The sequence below is a fragment of the Cryptomeria japonica genome, chromosome 7 (assembly GCF_030272615.1).
Source record: "Cryptomeria japonica chromosome 7, Sugi_1.0, whole genome shotgun sequence".
Lineage (NCBI taxonomy): Eukaryota > Viridiplantae > Streptophyta > Pinopsida > Cupressales > Cupressaceae > Cryptomeria > Cryptomeria japonica.
The window spans coordinates 296,940,985-296,964,015 of NC_081411.1; the positions used below are offsets into that span (position 1 = coordinate 296,940,985).

At 38.3% G+C, this 23,031-nt stretch overlaps 1 protein-coding gene across 2 annotated transcripts in view; it reads right to left on the reverse strand.

Moving 5' to 3' along the window:
- Positions 1–1,006: 1,006 nt before the first annotated feature.
- LOC131048592 (probable 1-deoxy-D-xylulose-5-phosphate synthase, chloroplastic) overlaps positions 1,007–23,031 on the reverse strand; it is a 71,089-nt gene continuing 49,064 nt past the window's right edge. For both annotated transcript variants that reach the window (XM_057982597.2, XM_057982596.2), the window contains exons 8-10: positions 2,313–2,594; positions 1,920–2,204; positions 1,007–1,819 (exon numbers count right to left, since the gene is read on the reverse strand). In XM_057982597.2, coding sequence (XP_057838580.2) covers positions 1,670–1,819; positions 1,920–2,204; positions 2,313–2,594 — 717 coding nt within the window. In that variant the 3' untranslated portion in view covers positions 1,007–1,669. The remainder of the gene's footprint in view (positions 1,820–1,919; positions 2,205–2,312; positions 2,595–23,031) is intronic.

Sequence of the window (23,031 nt, forward strand, 5' to 3'; positions counted from 1 at the left end):
AGTTGTAACTACCCCGCTTTAGGGTTTCATAGAGTTATCTTAGCTATTGATTAAGAATCAATTTGGGCCCTTCATTTGTAATTTAGAACTTGATATAAGGCTTAGCCTTATCATTTGTAAAGGTTAATAGGAGAATAATAATTAGAAATAGCAAGAGATCAGATATTGTTGCCAAGACTGTTGAAATTGATACATGATTTTCATTGAAGATATGGTGTTTCAACATTTTGCATGGTTTCTACTTCTCAAATTTTAGTTGAAGTTCATTGCTTGTAATGGAGAAATGTGATAATATTCAATGGAATTCCAATTCATACCATTTGTAGTTTGTTGACTGCAAATTGCAGTGTATGGTTAGTTTGAACCTAATTTAGAACTAGTTCAATTGTGAATGTTCATTTGGATTGCACCAATATTTGAGTATTTGGATAAAAGTTTACAATATGAAAATCATTTGTTACCTTTGGCAATTGCATTAGTTTTGTGTAATTGTTTCCTCTTGGCGAAGCAAAGCTTGATTTATAAAATCCGTCTATCTATGCATTATCCATTATCATCATTGTCCTTAGGTTTAACTTAGATTTCTCAACCTTATCCCTTTTGTCTTTTTATTTGAAGTCCAAGTTAGTTTAGTATTCCAAGTTACAGCAAAATGTAAGTCCCTTGGTGATCTGCAGCAAATCACATCATTTATTGAGCCTATCCATCATAATATCGAATTGTTTGCATTGTAAACCATAAGGTTGCCTTATTTGATCACATAATTTAGCATTTGAGGTTTCCTTGTTGAAGAGAGCATAGGATACTTGTAGTTTATTCTATTTTGGTAAGTGTCACAAAACACACATCAACACACTATTGAATATTGTGTTTAAGTGGGTGCATGCATGCATATGGATGTTTGTATGTATGTTTGTGCGTACATGTCTATGAACTTTCGTTCTTTTTTCTTTGGTGAATTTTGAATGTCTTCTCATACACCTTTAACTAAAAATGGCACCAAACAGTGTTCAGTCGTATCCAGAAAAATCAGATACCGCCCAAAATACAGGATCATATATGAATACATTCGGATACAATATCCAGGAGTAGTGTATCCTTGTCCGGTATCTGCTGAACAGATGCATATATCCAACCAGAGGAGCGGAAGCATCCGGCAACTCTGCTCCAAAATGTAATTTATAATTTGGTTCAACAGGTCGTTTGGTTATCAGTTTCCTGATTTCAACTTGGACTCTACCCAATACAGTTTTAGGAGTTATATTTGTATTATGAAATCTAATTTGCAGAATCATCGCAAAGATCATAAAGGGCACTTTTACATATAAAAATTCTGCATGTTGATTACATGGATATTCCTCTGCAGCTATCGTAACATATAAAATGTAAGATGGTTGCTTTTGCATCTGGCAACAGAGCCTGATAAACTGCTATCAGCAACTCGAAGCAACAGAGAACGTACTTTACCATCAAGTCACTTGGAACTCATGCATGCATGAGCTAAAAGAATGGACACATGAAATGGGTCAAAAGCACAAACAGGCAACACTTACAGCACCTTCATAATTGGTGATGATTGAAAGTTGCAACCCATCCTCCATATGCTCAACGAATATTGATAAAGATTACAAGTTACTTATTCATCAATTGTTGCATCAGGGGCGTACTCTTAGCACATGATCTCAAGGGCATCCCTTGTCCGACCAAGAAGAGTCAATGCCGTTGCAGCAATGTGAGTCCCTGTCAAACCAGCATGTGATAATTGTTCCCTTGTAGACCCATGCTCAATATAATGGTCAGGCAAGACAATAGGTCTCCACTGTGACATTGCATTTGCATCAGAAGTGAATCAGCAAAATAATACAGGATAAAATTTATAATGTGCTTTGATGAGGTAAATAATATATTAATGAATGTACCTTCAGTTTTCCATCAAGAAGACCATCAAGTGCCATAAACTGGACAACATGAGATCCAAACCCTCCAACAGATCCCTCTTCCACTGTAATTAGAACATGGTGTTCTCTTGCTAGCTGTCTAATCAACTTAAGATCAAGTGGTTTGCAAAATCTTGCATCTGCAACTGTGGCATGTATCCCAAGCTTAGCTAATAAGTTCCAAGCCCTCAAACAATTTTGCACCATTGCTCCATATCCTAGAAGTGCCACCTCAGCTCCATCAACCACGATTCTACCATTACCAATCTGTAAAATGAATTTAGTAGGTGTCATGTTTCAAATCCTTTTTATGATTTACCATTTACAGACAATGGCCAGCATAAACATAGAAAGCGAAATGGCATAACCATGTACCTCCAGAGGTTGCCCCTTATATCCGGATGGAAGTGACACTCCAGCACCATAACTTCTAGGATAGCGAATGCAAATGGGCCTGTCGTTAACAGCTACAGCAGTAGCCACCATGTTAAACAACTCTCTTTCATCAGAAGGTGCCATAACAATCATATTGGGCAGGCATGCCATGTATGTTACATCAAATGCTCCAGCATGTGTAGGCCCATCTGCTCCAGCAAGTCCTGCACCATCCATTGCAAATCTGACAGGTAACTTCTGAAGGTCGACATCGTGGATCACCTGCCAGTAAAAGCAGAATATTTTTTCTCATCTCCGTTGATAAATTGCTGAATTGATAACTGTCAAATGAATCTAATTCAAAACAGGAAAATCCATAAATTTAAAGACTCGTAAGATCAGAAGCAGTCTATAATATCTGTTTCCCATAGTTCAAATGGATGAGATTTAATAGTTTACGGTAAGAAAAGGAAAAGGATATGGAAAGAGATAATATCAGGATAGATCCTTCTTAGGCATCTATAGCTTTCTTCAACTACTATTACCATACCAATGTAAATACTAAATAGAATTTTGCAGGTATCTATATTACATGAATTTTTGAGATAGACAGTCATTTAAATTTTATATAACGAAAAGATAAAAAAATAGGCGGGATAGAAAATGTGCATAGTACTGATCAGAGCTATGAAGATAAACTGACGAAAACACAAACTAATAATGTTTTATGGACAAAAATTTTCCTCACAAAATTCAACTTCACTCGAAAGATATTAAAGATTAAAAAATTGAATAATATAGTCATCAAAATATCACATATAAAAAAGAAACCTTCTCAAAAGAGAAACAATAACTATCTAAACTGGATGATTCAGATGCATACATTTGAAGTTGGAGGAATGCATCATCAAACAAATATTTTCTTTTGTATAAACTCACAAGCAAGTTTAGTTCATAAAAACATAGAAGGGTGTGCTTTCACAAAAACCTATGTTGATTACTTGAACTGATAAGAAAACTAGTTATTTAAATATAAAAGAAATCTCAAACTTAAAATTCAATGGGATATCATTAAATAAATTACTGCTTAGCAGGTATGAAAAAAATATAAGGCATCTCTTCCTATCCATGGTGCATAATACCACCAATATTCATGGCATGCTGCATGTAGCAGATTGCTTTGTCGCATTACCTGCATTAGGCAAACATCATCTATTATAAAGCTATCACCTCAAAGTTGAACATGGGTCCTCCTAATTTTCTTATTTGTCTCAATTAGCTGGTCAGGAACCCACATGCCACTTGGCTGAAGTTTATGAATAGTCTAGACTCTAGAGGCGTGCTCCTGAAATTAGACTCTCAAATGTGACTATGTTTGATCGATCTCTGATGTTGCAGATTGTCATGAAATTCTTGCATACAACATATAAATACAAGACTCCTTCGCTTGTATTCCAATGGTACATGCACATACAAGATCCACGTTGGTAACCAAAACCAGCAGGTCTAGGCTGCAAGAAGACACACCACTAAACTAAAATCAAAGACAGTTGTCTGTTGACAACAGCCAGCATGCATCACTGATTTAGAGCTTCAACCAACTTCCCCACCTAGCACAAAGTCAAACAATTACAGTGATCTAATCATTACTTCAATTCAATAATAAATTTTGATGCAAATCTTAGTTCATATAGAACAATGAATTCTTAATAGAGTTTGATCCATCTCAGAAAAAGAATATTTGAATAGCCCTAAGACTACTTGAAACAAGAAGATTCATATAGAACAAGGAAAGAATAACTTGAACTAGGCTCTATAATTGGTACGTTGAAGAATACGAATGGTAACCTTAGTTCATCTAAAATAAAGAGTTCCTAATATAAAAATGTCTCTCTTTCTATCCATTGACATAATACCAACACCTTCCATGATATACACCACGTTGCTTGTTGCATTCTCCTTCATTAAACAATCATCATCTTTTATGAACTTCAATCTCAAAGTTAAATGTTTGTTCTAATTTTCTATTTGTCTTAATGAACTGGTCCAAAAACCATATCCCTCTTCGCTTAAGAGAATATAAAATCATAACCTCAAGTTTATAATATTCTGGAGATGTGTGAAATTTGATTATCAAATGTGACTATGTTTGGTCAATTTTCTTGATCTTATCAATTGTCATCAAATGTCCACACACATATAAATACATGACCCCTTTTCTTGTACTGTAATGGTATATGTAGATATAACCTGTGTCAGTAATCAAGTTCAATAGGTCTAGGCCAGAAGAAGACACATCACTAAACCACATTCAAAGACAAATGCATCTTGATAACATTGCCATCACACAATCCTAATTTCAAGCTTCAACGAACTCCATCTTCACCACCTAGCCCAGAAATGTTTCAACAATCAAAATATTACTTCAATTCAATGATGTCTATTCTCCTAAGAGGTCTTTTCAGCAACAGCATTCATTGCTTTACTATAAGCATTGACTATGATCACTTTCAGATGTAAGACATGAATACGCTATTGGATCTCACTAAGGTGGAGATTCTGCTAAAAGCCAAGGCAGGCATTGTTGAAAATCTGTGAACACTTTTGCAGATTCAGCACTAGCACAAAATTGAATGCATTGTCATGACATACCTGTCCTCCTGTGGTCCTTGGCCAAGACAGATTCTGATCCTGTAAGTGCCTTCATCTTATATGAGAGAAAAGAGTTGCTTCAATTAAAAAGCTAATAGAGAACAAAGATGGCATGCAATCCAATGTATGCAATACATTAGTGATCTTGCACTATTTGGTAGAAGCCGGTCCCCAGCCTGGGTTGATGGGAGTCGACACAATCCATGGTGCACGACATGAAACCATTAAAGCAGTTCTTAGGTGCAGCTTGCTCAGAAGGCTCAGTTCACACGGTTGAGACTAGAAAATCTTCTGAGAATGAACAGTGATTGACTAGGATGAAAACCAGGGTGGCTTAGCTTGAACAAATCAAATATGGGCATGATGAGTTCAAGGGCAAGTTCCAAGAGGCCATGCCTATGGTTAAAAGCTCCAGAGAATGGAAGTTTATTGCCAAGCATCATCTTGAGAAACACAGAGGAATTATATGCACTTCAGGCTGCAGTGAAGCAGTAAAAATCTGGTCACGTACCTCCAGGGAATTCTTCCCCAGCTTCTCCTCGATTATTGCTTCCCCTTTTTGTTAATAGGTTGTGTCAGATGGGACTCTGACTTCTTTTTGGAGATTATCGATTGTTAGTTTAGGTAGTGTATATTGCATGTTAATTATGAACAGCTAGACAACAGTTTGTCTTGACAAACAACCATGTGTCCTCCAAAATGGCATTTTTATGATCAGGTTGAGGCTGCTAATTCTGTGGGAACTCCTTGTACTAGCAAACATTGTACTAATATTAATAAGCCCTACTTGTGGCATAAAAAGTATTATTCTCTATATTCAGATTTGTTCCTTGGTATGATATATAATTCCAATCATTCTTTTGTACTACAATTCACGGTTTGGTAGTGTAGATTTAACAGCTAACATTTTGGCTTGTTTCTCCGTTTGTTGCTTTCTCTTACTAGCTCCATTTTTTGCATGACCACAAGTAGAGCTGCAGGCTTCACTTGAAAGGGGGGATTATAAATTTTGCATGGTAACATCTCGTCCCTTGTTTTTGGCTTAAGTCAGTTCAGCCATATTTGAACTGTGTACTCACTGTGTGGTAGAGAAGAGAATAATAGTATTGTTGTGTAGTGATGGCTACTTAAGGCCTGACCATTCTTATATGTGAAGGTTGATAAACTAGCCCTTTGCTTGTAGCAGAGAGGATAAGAATGAAGTTCCACAGGGACATGAGAGGATGTTTCCCCCACATACAATTTTCTGCTGACTGAAGATCATCTTTTCATTTATCTGTCTAAACTCTTGTCTCTGATGAATCTTCTGCCATCATGAAAAACCTACATTTAACTAAAAGAAAATAATGATGACGAAGCAACATGCGAAGGCTCTGAGCTCTAAATGTATGAGTTGAAGATATACTGTCAATTAATGGTAAACTAGTTGTGTGTGTGGATGGGACGTGAGATCTTTCGTCACACTGTTAAAACTTAGAATGTTGCTGTGTGTTGTAACAAGAAGACAAGAATGTGATTGTTGCGCATGAGAGCCTTTAAAACTCAGGTAGTACATATTGATATCATGGTATGAGAATAGATACAATTTACAAATATAAATAAGGAATTATCATGGGAGTGCTTCCAAAAATGATAGGAATTAATAAGAAAGAGGAAGACAGGTGCTCCTAAAACAAAGATAAGTAATGGATAAGAAATTGTAAGGGGATAAATGAGAATGTGATACTAAAAATAAGAATCATCTAGGCTGATACAGATACATGTGACGAGGGCTGTGGGGATTAGTGTGCCAATGCGGACTTGAAAATCCAATACAAAGATTATTGAAGGTCATATGAGTGAAGACAAATGATTAATGTTATGAATAGTTAAAAGTAATTTGATTGTAGAATACATGCAGGTGATACTTGTATGCGAGAAATTGAACGAGGATATCTTGGCCGTAGTAACAAGTAAATTGCATTTGTAAATAGGGATGGTTTAGAGGGAACACTAGATGGAGTGACTTTTTCGGCCAAGGCATGTCATGTCCCCTTTCTAGAGTGGACATCAGAGACGGAGGAGTTGGCCTATCATTGGAGTCTCGTAGGCTAGCAGAGGTTGATTGGGACTCATTCAGTGCATATAGTGACTGGATTTTGGCTTTACAGGTAGTTTGGAGCCAGTTTGAAGCAATTCCTAGAGTTTAGGGGATATCCCTAAATTTTAGGAGGTCGGGACAGTTGTCAGTCGTGAGGTTATTCATGACCTTTCAGATGGTTTCAGTTTCAGGAGATTTGGGTGTGTTTCCTAGTTTCTAGGAGCATCCCTAGATTTTAGGGATGAGACTGCTAGTTGATCCATGATTTCCGACATCAGTCACAGACAGGTGACAGGTTCAGTTTCAGGCTTTTGATGTGTTTCGAGCTTTCTGTAGCTATTTGGGTTATATTTTTAATATATTTAAAAATTTCCTAAGTTAGCGTTTTAATATTTTAAATAAGGCTATGTCTATAACCATTTCGGAGTAATAAGGAGTTTTTGGCTTCATCTAGATTTGTATACCCATGTGTTATAGCTCGTTGGAAAGGTCTTGAACTTTTCTAAATGATTTTCACTTGCCAGGGTCCTTTTGGCGCTTGGAGTTATTTTATATTGAAAAAGTGGTGTTTTTTTCTATACTTGGGCGCCCAATATTGGGAAATATGACTTTATATTAAAGCGCACTTTTCATATATCTTTAGGGTTCGATTTGGAAGGAAAAAGATATAAGGAGAAGGAAACCTAATTTCTCATTATCTTTTACATATTGAAAACTTGTTTGGTGCGATATTGCTTGGTAGAGCAATTCTTCAATCTGGGACGCAAACCCCATGATTGGTACTGGCTGGGACATAGCCCTCAACTATTGATTGGCAGTGGATTCTTTTGGCATTGGCATTATTGGTCAGAGTGTATGCGCTATTCCTTGTGGAGATTCAGATTGCTTGGTGAGGGTTTCAGCAGGGTGGTTGAATTTCCCAGCTAGGGCGTGATTGTTTCAGCTTGATGCCACCATTACAGCAGGTACACTTTACACTAGAAGTGGTGAAGACTTTCATTCAGCCATAGCTGGTGTTCTTGGTTTGTGTTCATCATCTACCCTTCAATTGGCGCCTTATTGGATGTAAGCACATCCCCAGTGCGTAGGGAATAATCTGGATATTATAAATCAGAAATCTGCCTGGTACGATTTGTATCAATTCTGATTTAATTGAATGTTCTTACTTGTTTCAGCTTCCTTCCTTATTTGCTGTTCTTTATTCATTACTTGCTTATATATTCAAAAAAATACAAAAAGAAACCAAACATTCTGCAACTTCTCTCTATTCTGTAAGACCATCAGCAAAATCACAGGACAAATATAGTTTATTATTTTAAAAATTACAGCGGATCAGCAAGGAGATCCATCAGGGATCTTTCAAGGCATCAGCAAGTGAGTTAGCACTGTGTCAAACATAATCCATCTATATTTCTATTAAGTTGGAAAAGATATCCACCATGGATGCAAATATAATTTGCAAAAGTCAAGAAAAGAGATTAAAAGGATATATGTTAAACTATCACCAAGTTTCTTTAGCCTTTGGACCAGCTATATTGGTGATACTAGAGTCTCCTTTAATGTGAAGAAAATGAATGTGACATCTAGCTAGGAAGACCCCCATTCTCAAGGCCCAAGCTTTTGCAAAGTAGTCGGTACTAGTGCTTGATACTTTAAGTATGCTACGGTGTTTAATTCTTGCAAGCCATGGGTTACTCATACTTGAACCATTATTGGTGTTTTAATTTGTCTTTGCAAGAACATAAAATGGAACAATGTTTGAAGATTATACTCAAATGTGGAGGGAAAGCTCCCTGAGATCTAAACTAAATCTAGATCTGCACTAGATTAACCCTAGACACCAAACTATAGACAAGATATACAAATCAACACTATACAATAACATTAATGGGGGTTTGGCATTAAATTAATGACTACTTGCTTATGCTTTTTGCCACGGCTTCAAGCACCAGCCAGCTAACAGCCCTGTCTTGCAAACATCTTATAGATTTTCAAAGATGAAACACCTAATCTAAACACAAATAAACAAAACAACTTTCTACTAGCTAAAATAGAGACCAGTAGTCTACTGCAAACAAGATTTCAAGGAATGACAACCTGAACAAAGAACAACACACAATTTCAAAGACCAAACAACTAGTTTTGCATCGAGTTACAACTAGATCAATAAAACAACATCAATACAATGCTTTGACAATTATTATTCATTCCAATTTCTCAGTCTAATCAATGAGATTACAAACGACAATGAACTAGCTTGAAAAATAATTTTGGCAGCATAAGCATAGCATTATTCATCATTCTTCATGTCTTTTGCCCAAAGCCCTTTCTAGGTTGAAAAGCAAAAAGAATTTAGGGATTTGAAATCATAATTAATTATCCCAAAAAATCGAGGTTTTAAAGTGAAACACTTAAGCTGCAGAAATGCAAGAAAGAAAGGAACTTAAAAGAAAGATTTTAGAGATCTCATTTTGTTGCTAAACAGAGTCATGGGCAGCCAGTAGGGTGCACCTTTCAATCCTTGGATGTAATATTTCATCCATGAAGTTACCGCTGCAGTCAAGATGATAAATTGGGCGAGAATTATAAGTGATTGTCTTGGTGAGCAACTAAGGAATTTGGAGAAAACAAGGTCATTTTACAAGTTCGTACATCATTTACTCATTGGCAAGAACCTATAGGTACAAAGGCCTAGTTTGCAAAGGAATGGTAGGGAATAAAGAAAATCAATTCAGTGTGTATGATTGCTACCCGCAACTACACTCGAAGAAGTACCGTTTCAAACGGGTTAATGACACCTTTCTCATGTACATTACAATGACTCTACAGGGGGGCACGCACCAAAGAGTGTTACAAGAATCCAAAGACTTGATCAGCCAGTTTGGGTATTTTGTACATCCAATATCCATGAGTCACATATTTACAAATCCAAGGATTCGCTGGTTGCCCCTACAAACTACCGATGTATCCTACTAATAGGATGGTGTTACTGGAGGTCCTGAGGCAACATGAGACTTTTATGAGTGTTCAGAGGGCCAAGCAAAAGACAGGACTTCCTTTTCCTCTCAATGTTGGAAAATTTTAGAGTCTTGCCCCAGCAACAAATGTAGACAAGGAAATTCAGTGGTACCCATTTTCTCTCTTCCAGTCAAGGGCTTACTTTGATCCCTTCCACCGCATGGGATCTGTGAATGGAATAAGATATGAACATAGGCCCGTTGGTGTGTTTTTTATGCACATGCGAACACAGAATAAAATACCTAAAGGTACCTTATCCTCTCTTGAACAAAGTTTCCCGACTGCTGAAGATTTCGCCGAAGGATCAATCGAGGCAACTCCAAGGTTCTTGTATGTAGGTTCTCTACGTGTGGATAAGCTTCTCGTGGTATGATGTGATTTTGCTCGAATCACAAGGGGACTTACGTTTGACTGCCTGAACGTCTGATTTGCTTTGGATATTGCTAGAACGTGAGATTTTACTGGCCGTTGATTTTGAAAAAAAGGAAAAAGGAGAAAGGTTGAAACGGGATCTATTTCTAATACTAAGAATGTAAGAGCAATGAATGATCTTTGATGAAATTCTAACTAAGTCTTGCTTTGACATCCCAGGACCATCTCCACAAGGTTAGTGCGATCTTCTAAGGAAAGCTTTATGATGTTCAAATCACCGCTACAAGCATGGACACCATCAGGTTGATGCATATCCATGAAGAAGCGATAATTGAAGTTAAGCTTAAGCTGAATGATTCCAGTTGACTACGCAAGGCAAGTTTGCAATCAACAAACTGCTAGTAGTATGGATATACATATTTCACCATCGATCATACACATTTCTTCCACTCATCTAATAACATGAAATCAAATTTGAGAAGTATAGAGACCATGCAAATTGTTGAATCGACCCATAGAATTCATCATTTCTTCAATGAAGTTTACAAGTCCTTTACAACAACATCTTGGCAACAATCTTTGCCTTCTCTTTCTACTCTACCCTAAAAAACTAATTGCTCTTGAACTACCACTACTGACTATTGACTATCTCTAACTATTCACCGACTATTAACTATTAACTAACTATTAACCTTTACAAATGAGGAGCCAAGGCTTATATAGAGAAACCCTTCACAAATAGACGGCTATGATTGATTTAGAATCAATGGCTAGGATTACAAGATAGAAACCCTAATTAGGGTTTATTACAACAAACTTCCTTAGCCAATTAGAAAATTACACTCCATGAGTGAGGACCGATAGGAAGCAGGGGTAGGTGCCTCGAAGTTTGTGCCATCCTCGATGAGTCAGATACATTGAATCTGGACATGCTGAGGTGGACCAATCCGACTGGAGGAATGATGACTGAGATGCCACCTTATCTGACACTTGTAACTTGGTTGATGTTCAATTTGATGAGGTTGAGAAGCTAACTTTGATTAACTCTTCTGAGACTATCTGCTTCTTCAACGGACCCTTGCACTGACCTTATTTGATTCTCCTCTGTCTTTGACGTGATGGATGGGTGGTGTACCTTTCCTTGAAATGTTGGCAACGCCTTTCATCGTCATCTTGTGGTTCCTTAGTGTGGTGAAGTGTAGGTTCTGGAGGTAGCAGGCAATTCCTTGAACACCTTGAGTCTTCCCTTTTGCCTGTGGAACGTCCTTGACAATGATGGACTGGAAGTGGTCATCCTTGATGATATTGGACTGGAAGAGGTCGTCCTTGATGATGCTGGACTGGAAGAGGTCGTCCGTGCCCTGGTTTTCTCCATCTGCAAAATAAACCAAAAGGTGATTAAGTACATATGACATGTTCATTTCAACAAAGCATTTTCCACCTTAAATCATCAACAAGAAGACTTCAAAATAAAGTTCGCTCAAAATCCTTCCCAGGGACAGACCCTATAAGAATTTCGCTCTGGACCCTTTGGAAGGGTCAGGAGCGAAATTTGCTATTTTGCCCAATTTAGACCTCTTTTCAACATTATCTCACAATTAGCTCTTTGCCTAGCCCAAACAAGGCGAAAAAAAGGAGTTTCAAAAGATTTCACCTTGGACCCTCTGGAAGGGTCAGGAGCGAATTTTGCATTTCAGGATAATTCTATCACTTGTTTACTCCAAAATTCCTCCCAAGGCAAACATATGATAGCTTTCCTTCCTCCAAAGCCTAGGGATCCATGCTTTGACCTTTATCATGAGCAAGTTAAGTGAAATTGAGAATTTCGCCCTGGACCCTTTGGAAGGGTCAGGAGCGAATTTCTTGATCATGGACAAATCACTCGCTTCTTTCACTCACAACCCCTTCTAAGACATGTTACTACTTATTAAATTGCCATGAGTTTCATATCCAAAGTCAAACTATATTCTAGTCGGTTAGTATTACCGAATCATGCAATCGATACACACAGAGAAGTCGGTATGGACAGTCTAGTCGGTTACTGAAGAAAGCAGTCACAGAACACAGTATTCACCGAGCTGTTTATCGAGTAAAGGTTCATGGCTACCGAGTGGTATAATTAACTCTCCGAGTTGATATTCACCAAGTAAAACGTCTTACTAGATACATTGAACCTGGACATGCACATGAAAACGTGTTACAAGATTGAGGCACATCTAACCGTTTTTGTGTTGGAAATTGCACTAGGAGATTGTGTATGATTACAAGATCAATCTAACCTATGAGATATTTTGTTTAATCGAAGAATCTTTTTGTAAGATCGACGCAATAAATCAGATCACCGCTGTAAGAGATCTATATATACAGCATGATTCTAGGGTTAGATATATGACACGATATGATGTGATAAGAGATGCAATGAGATAGCAGTGTGTATGCATGAAAGAAGACTATTACAAAGACACAGAGAGGTCACCGAGAAGGTTATCAGTGAACAGTCGAAGAACAGAGTAAACAGAAGGGTTTACCGAGTTTCATTATGGGTTACCGAGGTATGCTACAAGCTAGGTAATCTTATTAAGAGCACATAGAATCTGCTTTAGCATTTCAGATGTAAAGTTGCAGATATTTGTAATGATTATATTGTAATATTTTGAAGTTGTAAGAGAAACCTTTAACAGGGTAAAAGACTCTAACCAAGTCTATAAATTGTAAATCCTTTAACCAGGTGCTACACTTATATAGTGTTGTATAAATCCTTTAGTAAGGTAGATCTAACTGATCTTAATACTCCTAACAGGGTAAGCTATCAGAAATAGCTAAATGTAGCTCTAACCGAGCATTCTTTATTATTGCAGTAGTGAAGTTGTGGGTGCCATCCCCACCGCAATTTTTCTCTCTAACCAAGAGTTTCTGCGTGACCAAAATATATGTGTTATGGAGTGAATCATGTATGAATGTTATCTATTGATTATAGTTTTGTTTTATGTTACTGCACTATTCTGTTTATGCATAACAGTAAGGTTATTACAAAAGAAAAGTTTTGGAGTACTGATTCACCCCTCCCCTCTCAGTACATTAGCTTTCTATATTGGGCCTAACAATTGGTATCAGAGCTTGAATCTTGGAAAAGGGTTTAACCACCTGAAGAGAAAGATCTTAGCAATGGAAGGCTACAAACAATCTCGGAGGATTGTGCATCTTCAAGAAGAGCTGGATAATGCAAATCAAGTGATTGCAGACATGCAGAGGCAAATGCAAAAATCTCTGAAAGTAAGGAGAAGATTATCTGATGACTTGCAGGATTCTCAAGAGCTAGTGGAACAAATCGAGACATCATCTGAGAACAGTATATCTGAAGAAACTGAAGAAATGATTGGAATGTTGAAAGAAAAGAACAAAGCATTGGCTGATCAACTAAAAGCAATGAAAAGAGAACATGAACATTTCAGTACACAAATGACTGAAAATCTAGATGCATTAAGGAGAGCTGAGGATAAAGCAAGAGATCTACAAAGAGAGAAACAACAACTTGAAGCACTAGTATCTGATAAGGATGATGAAATCATAAGGTTAACTGGTATTCAACAAAATATGACAGATCAACTAGGTTATGCACATCATGAAGCAATTCTGAAGAATGATGAAAATCAATCTTTGAAACTTGAAGTATCAAGGTTGACTGGTGAACTTGAAACAGAAAAGAAATCCAAAGAATCATTGGAGAAGAGTTATGAAGCATCAAAGATGTTGGATGAGCAACTGAATACAAGAAGACTCTACAAAGATGGAGGACTCAGTTATAAAGGAAATAATACTACCGAGAAAGGAGAATCATCAAAACAAGCTGAAAAAAGAAATAACATCAAAAGGAAAAAGCCTATTTGCTACTACTGTGGAAATCAAGGTCATACTGCCAAAATATGCCAGATCAGAAAAGGTAAGCAACCGAATATCTCTAAGTCCAATGGACATTGTTATAATTGCAATAAATATGGTCACATACCTAATCAATGTAGAACAAAGTCTGTTAACAACCATCAGAAGGCAAAATTCAAAGGGTTTTGTAAAAACTACAATAGATATGGACATAGTAGCGAGAGATGTTGGTTTAAGCAAAAGAACAACATGAAGTATCCACACCGAGCAAACACTGGAGGTTACCGAATTTACACAGATTCTCATCGACAATATGCAGCAATACCATGGGATTACAATACGAGGATATGGTGCGAATGTTGTGGAAGATATGGACATATAAGTGCCAACTGTTTTATAAGGTTTGGAATGAACAACCGGAGATCATGGAGAAATCCCGGTATGGCATGTTTTCATTGTCACAAAACTGGACATTTAGCTGGATATTGCAGAGATCAACCGAGAAGACACACTGAGGAGATAAAAGAAAAATTCAAGATGATTTGGAAAAAGAAAGAAATTATGTCTGATGAAGAAAGCACCTTACCTACCGAGTTAGGTGCACCTATTTCAAATTAGCCAAGAAAAGGTATGAAGGGACTACATTCTTTAAAAGATAAATCATAACAGCTCCTATTTTATTACGAACAAGAATTCAAAATCTGCATAGTTAAGATACAATTAGTCAATTAGTATACTATACAGGAAACCTGTCAAGTCGGTGTATACAGGAAACCTGTCAAGTCGGCTATCAAAGCAAAGTTGAATACTTGGTGAAAACAGAAAATGAAGTAAATCGGTAAAAGGTGAACCGAGTGCATTTAATACCATGACCTAACTTGCACGAAGCCCGATAAGGTATTTTTGAGTACTTAAAAGTATTTTTGCAGTCATTTTCATTCACCCAAGTTTTCAAGAAGCAGAGCAGAGCGAATCATAGCGACCAAATTTCATTCAGAGCGAATTTTCAAGGTATTTACATCAATCTATTCACACTGTTTAGCTGGTTTCTAATCTAGTCAAATTGCTAGTGTCTACCGAGTGTGAAGAGTAAGCTACTTGTAAACCCTAAGGATAACCTGTCGAATTTTTACTCGAGATCTACCATGGCGCCCAAGATCCAAGACCCTGTAGTTGTCCAAAATGTGGAGAAGCCATCTCTGAAGTATTCCCTAACTCCTAAAGTCGCCTCAGAACCGGATGATAAAACGGCATTTTCACTCATCCCGGGTCAAGTCTTATTGGTAGAAGATGTCAGATTCTTTACCAAGTGTCGTGTTGAGGAACTCGGTCATGTAGAGATTAGTAACACATATGATGAACTGTGCACTAACGGCAAACTGGATAGTAAATTTGAACATATCAGAATCAAGGGATTAACTGAAGCCCTAGTCTATCCTCGTGTGTTCAAACCCCAATGGGTTAAGTTTGTACTAAGCAGAGTACATGACGATTTCATGTGGCTACAAGAGCAACCGTTCAAGATCACGAAGGAAGTCATTCACCTGATCACCGGATATCCCATCTACGATCATGCTCGTGCATAGAAAATGATATCACAAAAGGAGCTAATCAGTCTAACCGGAGTAGAATCTGATTACCGAGGACTGAAATTGAATAATGTCACTGATGCTGAACTGAAATTTGCAATCAAAGTCATTGGTTACTGTTTCTTCCAATCTGCAAGGGGAAACATTGTACCATGTGCTGCAGTGGACCTGGCCTACAAAATAGTAAAGAAGGGAATGAAAGTAGACTTGTGTGAAGTACTACTAAAGAACTTATTTGAGAACCTGAACACCATAAGGAAGCCGAAGAAGAACAACTCGACAAACACACTCAAGTTCGGTTCACTACTTGTCTGTATGTTTTTCTATTTTGAAAAGTTCTTTCCCTCAGTCGGTAAAATAGTATGGGAAGCTACACCGACCTATCACCCATCAGATCAATGATTACATCAAGAAGTTAGGAGATAACTTTAATGATGTCATGGATGATTACTTTAGTGAATTCCAAGAGAAAATGCACAACAGGTACAGGATCCCACCACAACTGGTTGAAAAATACAAGGACAATATTTGTTTTGAAGTCGACACTGATTACTGCTATGTAAATGCTGTTGAACCAAGGATTCAGTCGTTGCAACCAATGGGTTATGAAATTGATTATGACATCACACAGCAACAAATTGATGCCTACCTATCATTGCCAAGGCATGCAACTGAACTAAGGTATGGAACCTATGAAGAGGTAAAGGAGAAAGTAAAATGAGCATTGTAGTTCCTAAGGCTACAAGGAAAGCAACAAAGATGATAAAAGCTTTGTCTGAGAAATTCGAAGAAGAATCTTCATCTACACCTGTCAAAGGCAATCTTGCCATTACCAAGGAAGAATCAAAAGCACAAGAGGCTGCAATAACATTGAGCACAGAGTTGCCAAAGGGAAAAGTTCTAAAAAGAAAGAAACGGGACATTACAAAGGCCCTACCGACTCCACCAACAAAGAGACCAAACACCAGAGCATCAACTGCATCACCGAGCAAGAAACAAAAGACTGTTGCCGCTCCTAAGGTAACAAAGACTTACAAGAAATCTACTCGGAGACTCATTTTGGCAAAAGAGTCGAGTGATACAGAGTCTGATGATGCTAACAAATTCCAGATTGTGAAGAGCAAGAAGGCAAACATTCACAGTGTTGAAAACTTTTGTGCCAATCTCAAGGAATACGGTCGATTTGCAGGATTCAGATATGTTAAGTATGAGTCTAGGAACAATGATGAGAAATGACAGATTGAAGAAGCTGTCATATGTGCACTTCTAAAGTTTCGGTTAGCACCATTGGAACTAGCAAAGTCACTTCCAAGTGAACTCTACTCACATATTGATAACAGATGGAAATATGCAATGGATTCAGAGAGACAAATAAGAGAAAGAAGTCTTGTCCACTTATTTCCTAACATGTCCGTAGCTGAAATCAACGAGCATTTGTCCACATACAATTCAAAATTTCTTGTGAAACAGAGAGCCTTAAAATTGATGAATGGGCTATATATTGACGTGGAGAATGAGACTAAGCCCAAGTGGCAAGAGATCTTCAAACAAAAGGATGTCGATGAACAATCTCAAATTGAAATTGTTGATGTCACCGAGCAAGATCCAGATGTCACCGTGCAAGGTCCAGACCCGGTTGACACAATACAAATTGATGAAGATGTAATGGATGAAGCCGCACCGGAGCAAGAAATGATTGAAGGCACCACTTATGCAAAACTTGTGTCTAGTGAATCGGTCTTAGAACAAGTTCAGCCTTATCGGCCAATGAAGCCAATAGTACCAACCGAAGCCCCCAAGGACACCGAACAAGTTACCGAAGGTAACAAGTCTGAAGCTGCAGCAGACACAACAAAAGATCAATCGTCTCAGGGACAGACAAGCACAGCAAATATTACAACAGAGACCCCTAGCACCGAGCCATCCAAAGACACTGCAACTGCTACAGGAACAGTGCAAAGTGTTGCACCTATCGAGCAACCTACCGAGGGACAGCAAGCCTGACAAGCACTTGTCTTAGTGCCCCAAACAAAAGGAAAAGAGAAAAAGGTGAGAAAGCATGGTTTTAAATTTGACTTATCTAAACCGATCATGTTGCCCAATGTCGACATCTCCAAATTAAAAGGGCAAGCACTCACTGAATTCGGTGAACTATGCAAAGCAAAGGCCGAACAGGAAAAACAATTGGCAATACAGAAAAAGAACAAAGTACTTCAAAAGGTTAGAACACTGCTCACAGAAATGCTACCATCAGCAACAGTGTCAACCGATGCAGCCATCCATATTCAGTTGGATGAACTCCTTAATCAGATTGAAACATCTGGAGTTGATGCATCCGAATACCTAAGCAAGCTCAAGGATAAAGAGCTCACAGCAAAAATGATAGAGGAAGTCCAAAAATCAATTGCTGTTGGCAAGGTAAAACTTGTCAAATTCATTGCTGAGTTGACCCCTCAACTCAAGCACATTCTTTATTTATTCCAGAAATTGTGTACATTTTCTTTATTTATTAAAGACATCAAAAATAAAACTGATGCAATTGAGAAAGAGATCATCGATCTCTCCTCCAAGTTGACCACTGAGCCTAATTCAATTCAGACCTTTTTCAAAAAGCTACAACAGCTCATGGCTCAACAGTTAGAACTGAGGAATGAAGAGCATAAAATTAGGATGGATATAATGACCCTTCAAACATTATTCCTTCCTCATCTCTCATCAGTCCAAGAGTAGCTTAACCGAGCTACAAGCTTATCAACTACCTGTTGTGACGTTTTCACACATCGCCCCATTGCAAATGGGGACCCATGTTTTTTGCTCGTTTTGCTCATTTTCGCTTTGCTTTTTCTAGGGTTTTGTTAGTTTGTTAGTTGTCTGGATTTAGGGTCAAGCCTTAGGGTTTTAATTACCGTCTTTTCGGACCAAAATCCAGTCGGTTTTGGGAGCTTTTTGATTTTCCTTTTCTAGAATGCAAATTTTGAATGAAATGAATTCGCCAAAATGGTCTATTTTCAATTGGAATGTTGATGCAGAGCTTAAATTTGTCTAAGTGTTGAAGATGAAATGTGAATTTTTGTCCAATTGAATATTTTTGACCAAATTTTGACTTTTTTGAATTTTGATCCTGGGCATTGGAATTGATTTGTTTTCGCCTCGTGAAGTGTTAAAATGTGAAAAATCTTGTTATTTTGGCCTGTAGGAGCAAAATCGCTCCTGTCCCTCAGTGAAGGACGGGAGCTCAATTTCAAATATCTCATCGTCCCTGCAGAGTCCAGACAAATTTTACGTTTGAAATAATGGAGAACGACGAGATCTTTCCATTGAATATAAATTGAAGATTTTCATGAGCACAGAAATGCCTCCAGGGGAAAGATTGCTCCTGTCCCTCAGTGAAGGACCGGAGCTACAAATTCAATTTCGCCTTGTCCTTGCAAGATTTTGATGACTTAATGATTTGAGGACGTCCAAAGGAAGATGCTTTGCCAAATGAATATAATTTGAGATGCAAAAACGAAGGAGAATGACCTATATTGACCAAATCGCTCCTGTCCCTCTCCAAGGGACCAGGGCGAGGTACCTTGTAGCTCTCGTCCCTCTCCCAGGGACCAGAGCGATTTCCTCCATTTTGCAAAATCCAGACAAGGGTCAAGGCAAGTTTACGTTCAAAAACGAAGGAGAACATGAGATGAATGCATTGAATATAAATTGAAGATTTTTGGGACGTGTTGTGACCATTTCACACATCGCCCCATCGCAAATGGGGACCCCCTCTTTTTTCGCTTGTTTTCGCTTTCGTTTTTAGGGTTTTGTTAGTCCGTTAGTTGTCTGGATTTAGGGCTAAGCCTTAGGGTTTTAAATCTTGCCTTTTCGAGCCAGAATCCAGTCACTTTTGAGAGCTTTTGAGCTTTCTTTTCTAGAATGCAAATTTTGAATGCAATGATTTCGCCAAAATGGTCTAATTTTTTCAATTGGAATGTTCTTGCAGAGCTTAAACTTGTCTAAGTGTTGACCGTCAATGTGAATTTTTGTCTGATTGAATATTTTGACCAAATTTTGACTTTTTTGAAGTTTGATCCTGGGCATTGGAATTGATTTGTTTTCGCCTCGTGAAGTGTTAAAATGTGAAAAATCTTGTTATTTTGGCCTGTAGGAGCAAAATCGCTCCTGTCCCTCAGTGAAGGACGGGAGCTCATTTTCAAATATCTCATTGTCCTTGCAGAGTCCAGACAAATTTTACGTTTGAAGTGATAAAGAACGACAAGATCTTTCATTTGAATATAAATTGAAGATTTTCATGAGCGCGGAAAGGCCTCCAGGAGGAAAATCGCTCCTGTCCCTCGGTCAAGGACCGGAGCTACGATTCAAATTTCGCCATGTCCATGCAAGATTTTGATAACTCAGCAATTGGAGGACGTCCGAAGGAAGATACTTTGCCAAATGAATATAATTTGAGATGCAAAAAATGAAGGAAAATGACCTATATTGACTAAATCGCTCCTGTCCCTCTCCAAGGGACCAGGGCGAGGTACCTTGTAGCTCTCGTCCCTCTCCCAGGGACCAGAGCGATTTCCTCCATTTTGCAAAATCCAGACAAGGGTCAAGGCAAGTTTACGTTCAAAAACGAAGGAGAACATGAGATGAATGCATTGAATATAAATTGAAGATTTTTTGGACGTCCATACCAGCATTAAATGCCTAGTTCGCTCCTGTCCCTCTCCAAGGGACCAGAGCGATTTTTGATATAATTGCCTTTGTTGCAAAATTACAAACAATGTCAAGGCATGGGCGGATAGAGTGAAGAAGGACGACTCCGTTGAATATAAACTTGGAACCTGGCAAAGTAAGATGAAGGCCACAAAGGAAGGATCGCTCCTGTCCCTCTCCAAGGGACCAGGGCGATACAATGGTGAAGATACGTCCCTCTCAAGTTCAAGGTCGTTCCTCCGAAGTTCAAGGTCGACACAAGTCAAGACAAGGTGGCGAGGGACATTTCAAGGCGTCTTCATCATGCGCAAACACTCAAAGGACGTTAAAATGAAGAAATTGACACCCTATAACATAGATCGCTCCCGTCCCTTAGGAAGGGACCAAGGCGATGTTAGGTGCATTGGCCATTTCATGCAAAATTTACGTAAGGACAAGGCATTGCAATGTTTTAGAGGGTCCATGGTATGGTAAAAGGATGATAAACAAGAGTTTTGAACGTGAAATGATCATTATTTTGAGCATGGAGACTATATCGCTCCTGTCCCTCTCCAAGGGACCAGGGCGATTTGCTTTGGATTCCTTGTTTTGCTTCAAGATCAAGCTAAGTCAAGACGTCTTAAGATAGCATATGGTCCAAGGCATCGTTTGAAGATAATTCGCAAAAGTGTTGAACGTCCAAACATTGTCAAATAATGTAAAAGCCTCACATCGCTCCTGTCCTTTGGACAAGGACCAAGGCGATATCATCAAAAGCACGCACGTTCCTTCAAAGATCAAAGCGAAGCAAGGTTAGGTAAGGTGAAGGACGACGTTTGAAGGGCATTACAATGAAGATCGAAGTGCAAAGTTGACAAGGTCAAGGAAAGGACATGGATCGCTCCTGTCCCTCTCCAAGGGACAAGGGCGATGATCCCTTTAATACACTCAAAACTTCATGCGAGCAAATGGAATAGGCGCAAAAGACACGAACAAAGGATGCTATTCGCCCACAATAAAAAATCGAAGTTAAAAGATGCAAGATGGACATGAAAACAAGAAGATCGCTCCTGTCCTATGGACAAGGACCAGGGCGATATGCACTTAAAGGACACCCATATGCGCACACAAGGCGATCAAATTCGAAGGACCATCAAGGTGATCGATTTTTAACGTGGAGATGAAGGAGTTGGACGTAAGAAATGCAAAAGTCAAGACAAAATGGTGAATCGCTCCTGTCCCTCTCCAAGGGACCAGAGCGATGAGGTACGTCCCTTTGTTTTCCAATTTTGGCGCCAAATAAACAAATTTAAATTTCCTTAAATGCTAAATCGATTAAAAAATTGAAAATCCATTTTTATTTAGCATTTAATATGGCGTTATCTTTTATTAATTATTTTTTGCCTTTATTAAAAATCGAAATTCTCATTTAAAAAACGCAAGGCATTAATAATTAATTATTTAATTAATATAAAAATCGATTTGAAGCGCCCAATTAGGCAAGTCGGCCTTGTTATTTTATTGCAAATCATTTAAAAAATGGTTTTATTTGTCAAGTCGGCCTAAGGGGTGAAAGGGTATGAGCGCTATTTATAAGGGGAGTGAAATGTTCATTTTCACATAATCATTTTTACCTTTCTTCATGCGAATCAAGAAGAGGCGAATATAGTGCGAAGTGTGTTCAAAGGTGGTGCGATTTCAAACCAAAGGTGGCGCTAGTATCATCTTGTGTGGAGTGCGAATTGCGTTGAAGGCCAAAGGTGGTGCGAATTTGAAAACCACACCAAGGGCGAACTTGGAGATCCATCTAAGACCACACCAAAGGCGAATTTGGAGATCCACCTAAGACCACACCAAAGGCGAATTTGGAGATCCACCTAAGACCACACCAAGGGCGAACTTGGAGATCCATCTAAGACCACACCAAAGGCGAATTTGGAGATCATTTAAGACCACGTCTAAGGCATTACTTGAAGATCACGTTCTCTCCAGAGGTGGCGAAGTATATTTTGAGGGAATCATATTGAAGATTATCTTATACCTCAAATTTTGCCTAGGCAAATTTTGTTTTTGCATTCTAGAGTTAGCTCTCTGTCGAGGTATGGCGATTTAATTATTATTGTTTTATTCATTCATCGTCATATTTCAAATTTTGAATTTTAAATCTCTTAGCTCAATCGTTGTATTTTAGGAAATGATAACTCTAGGGACTTATCATGAGGTTTCCTAAAATCTATCTCTCTTATCTACGTTATTTATTGCAAAATCTATTTCTTATAATGAAATGTTGTGTAGGTATGGCGACCCCAAAGGCGGGAGCATCCACCAGTCGCTCGGCTCTCATGAAAGAAGATCAGAAGACTGAAGAGGTGGAGACCAAGATCGTGTCCAAGTGGAGCAACATTGGAGATACAAACTTGGGAAACTTTAGCACGAAGAAGTTCCGAGA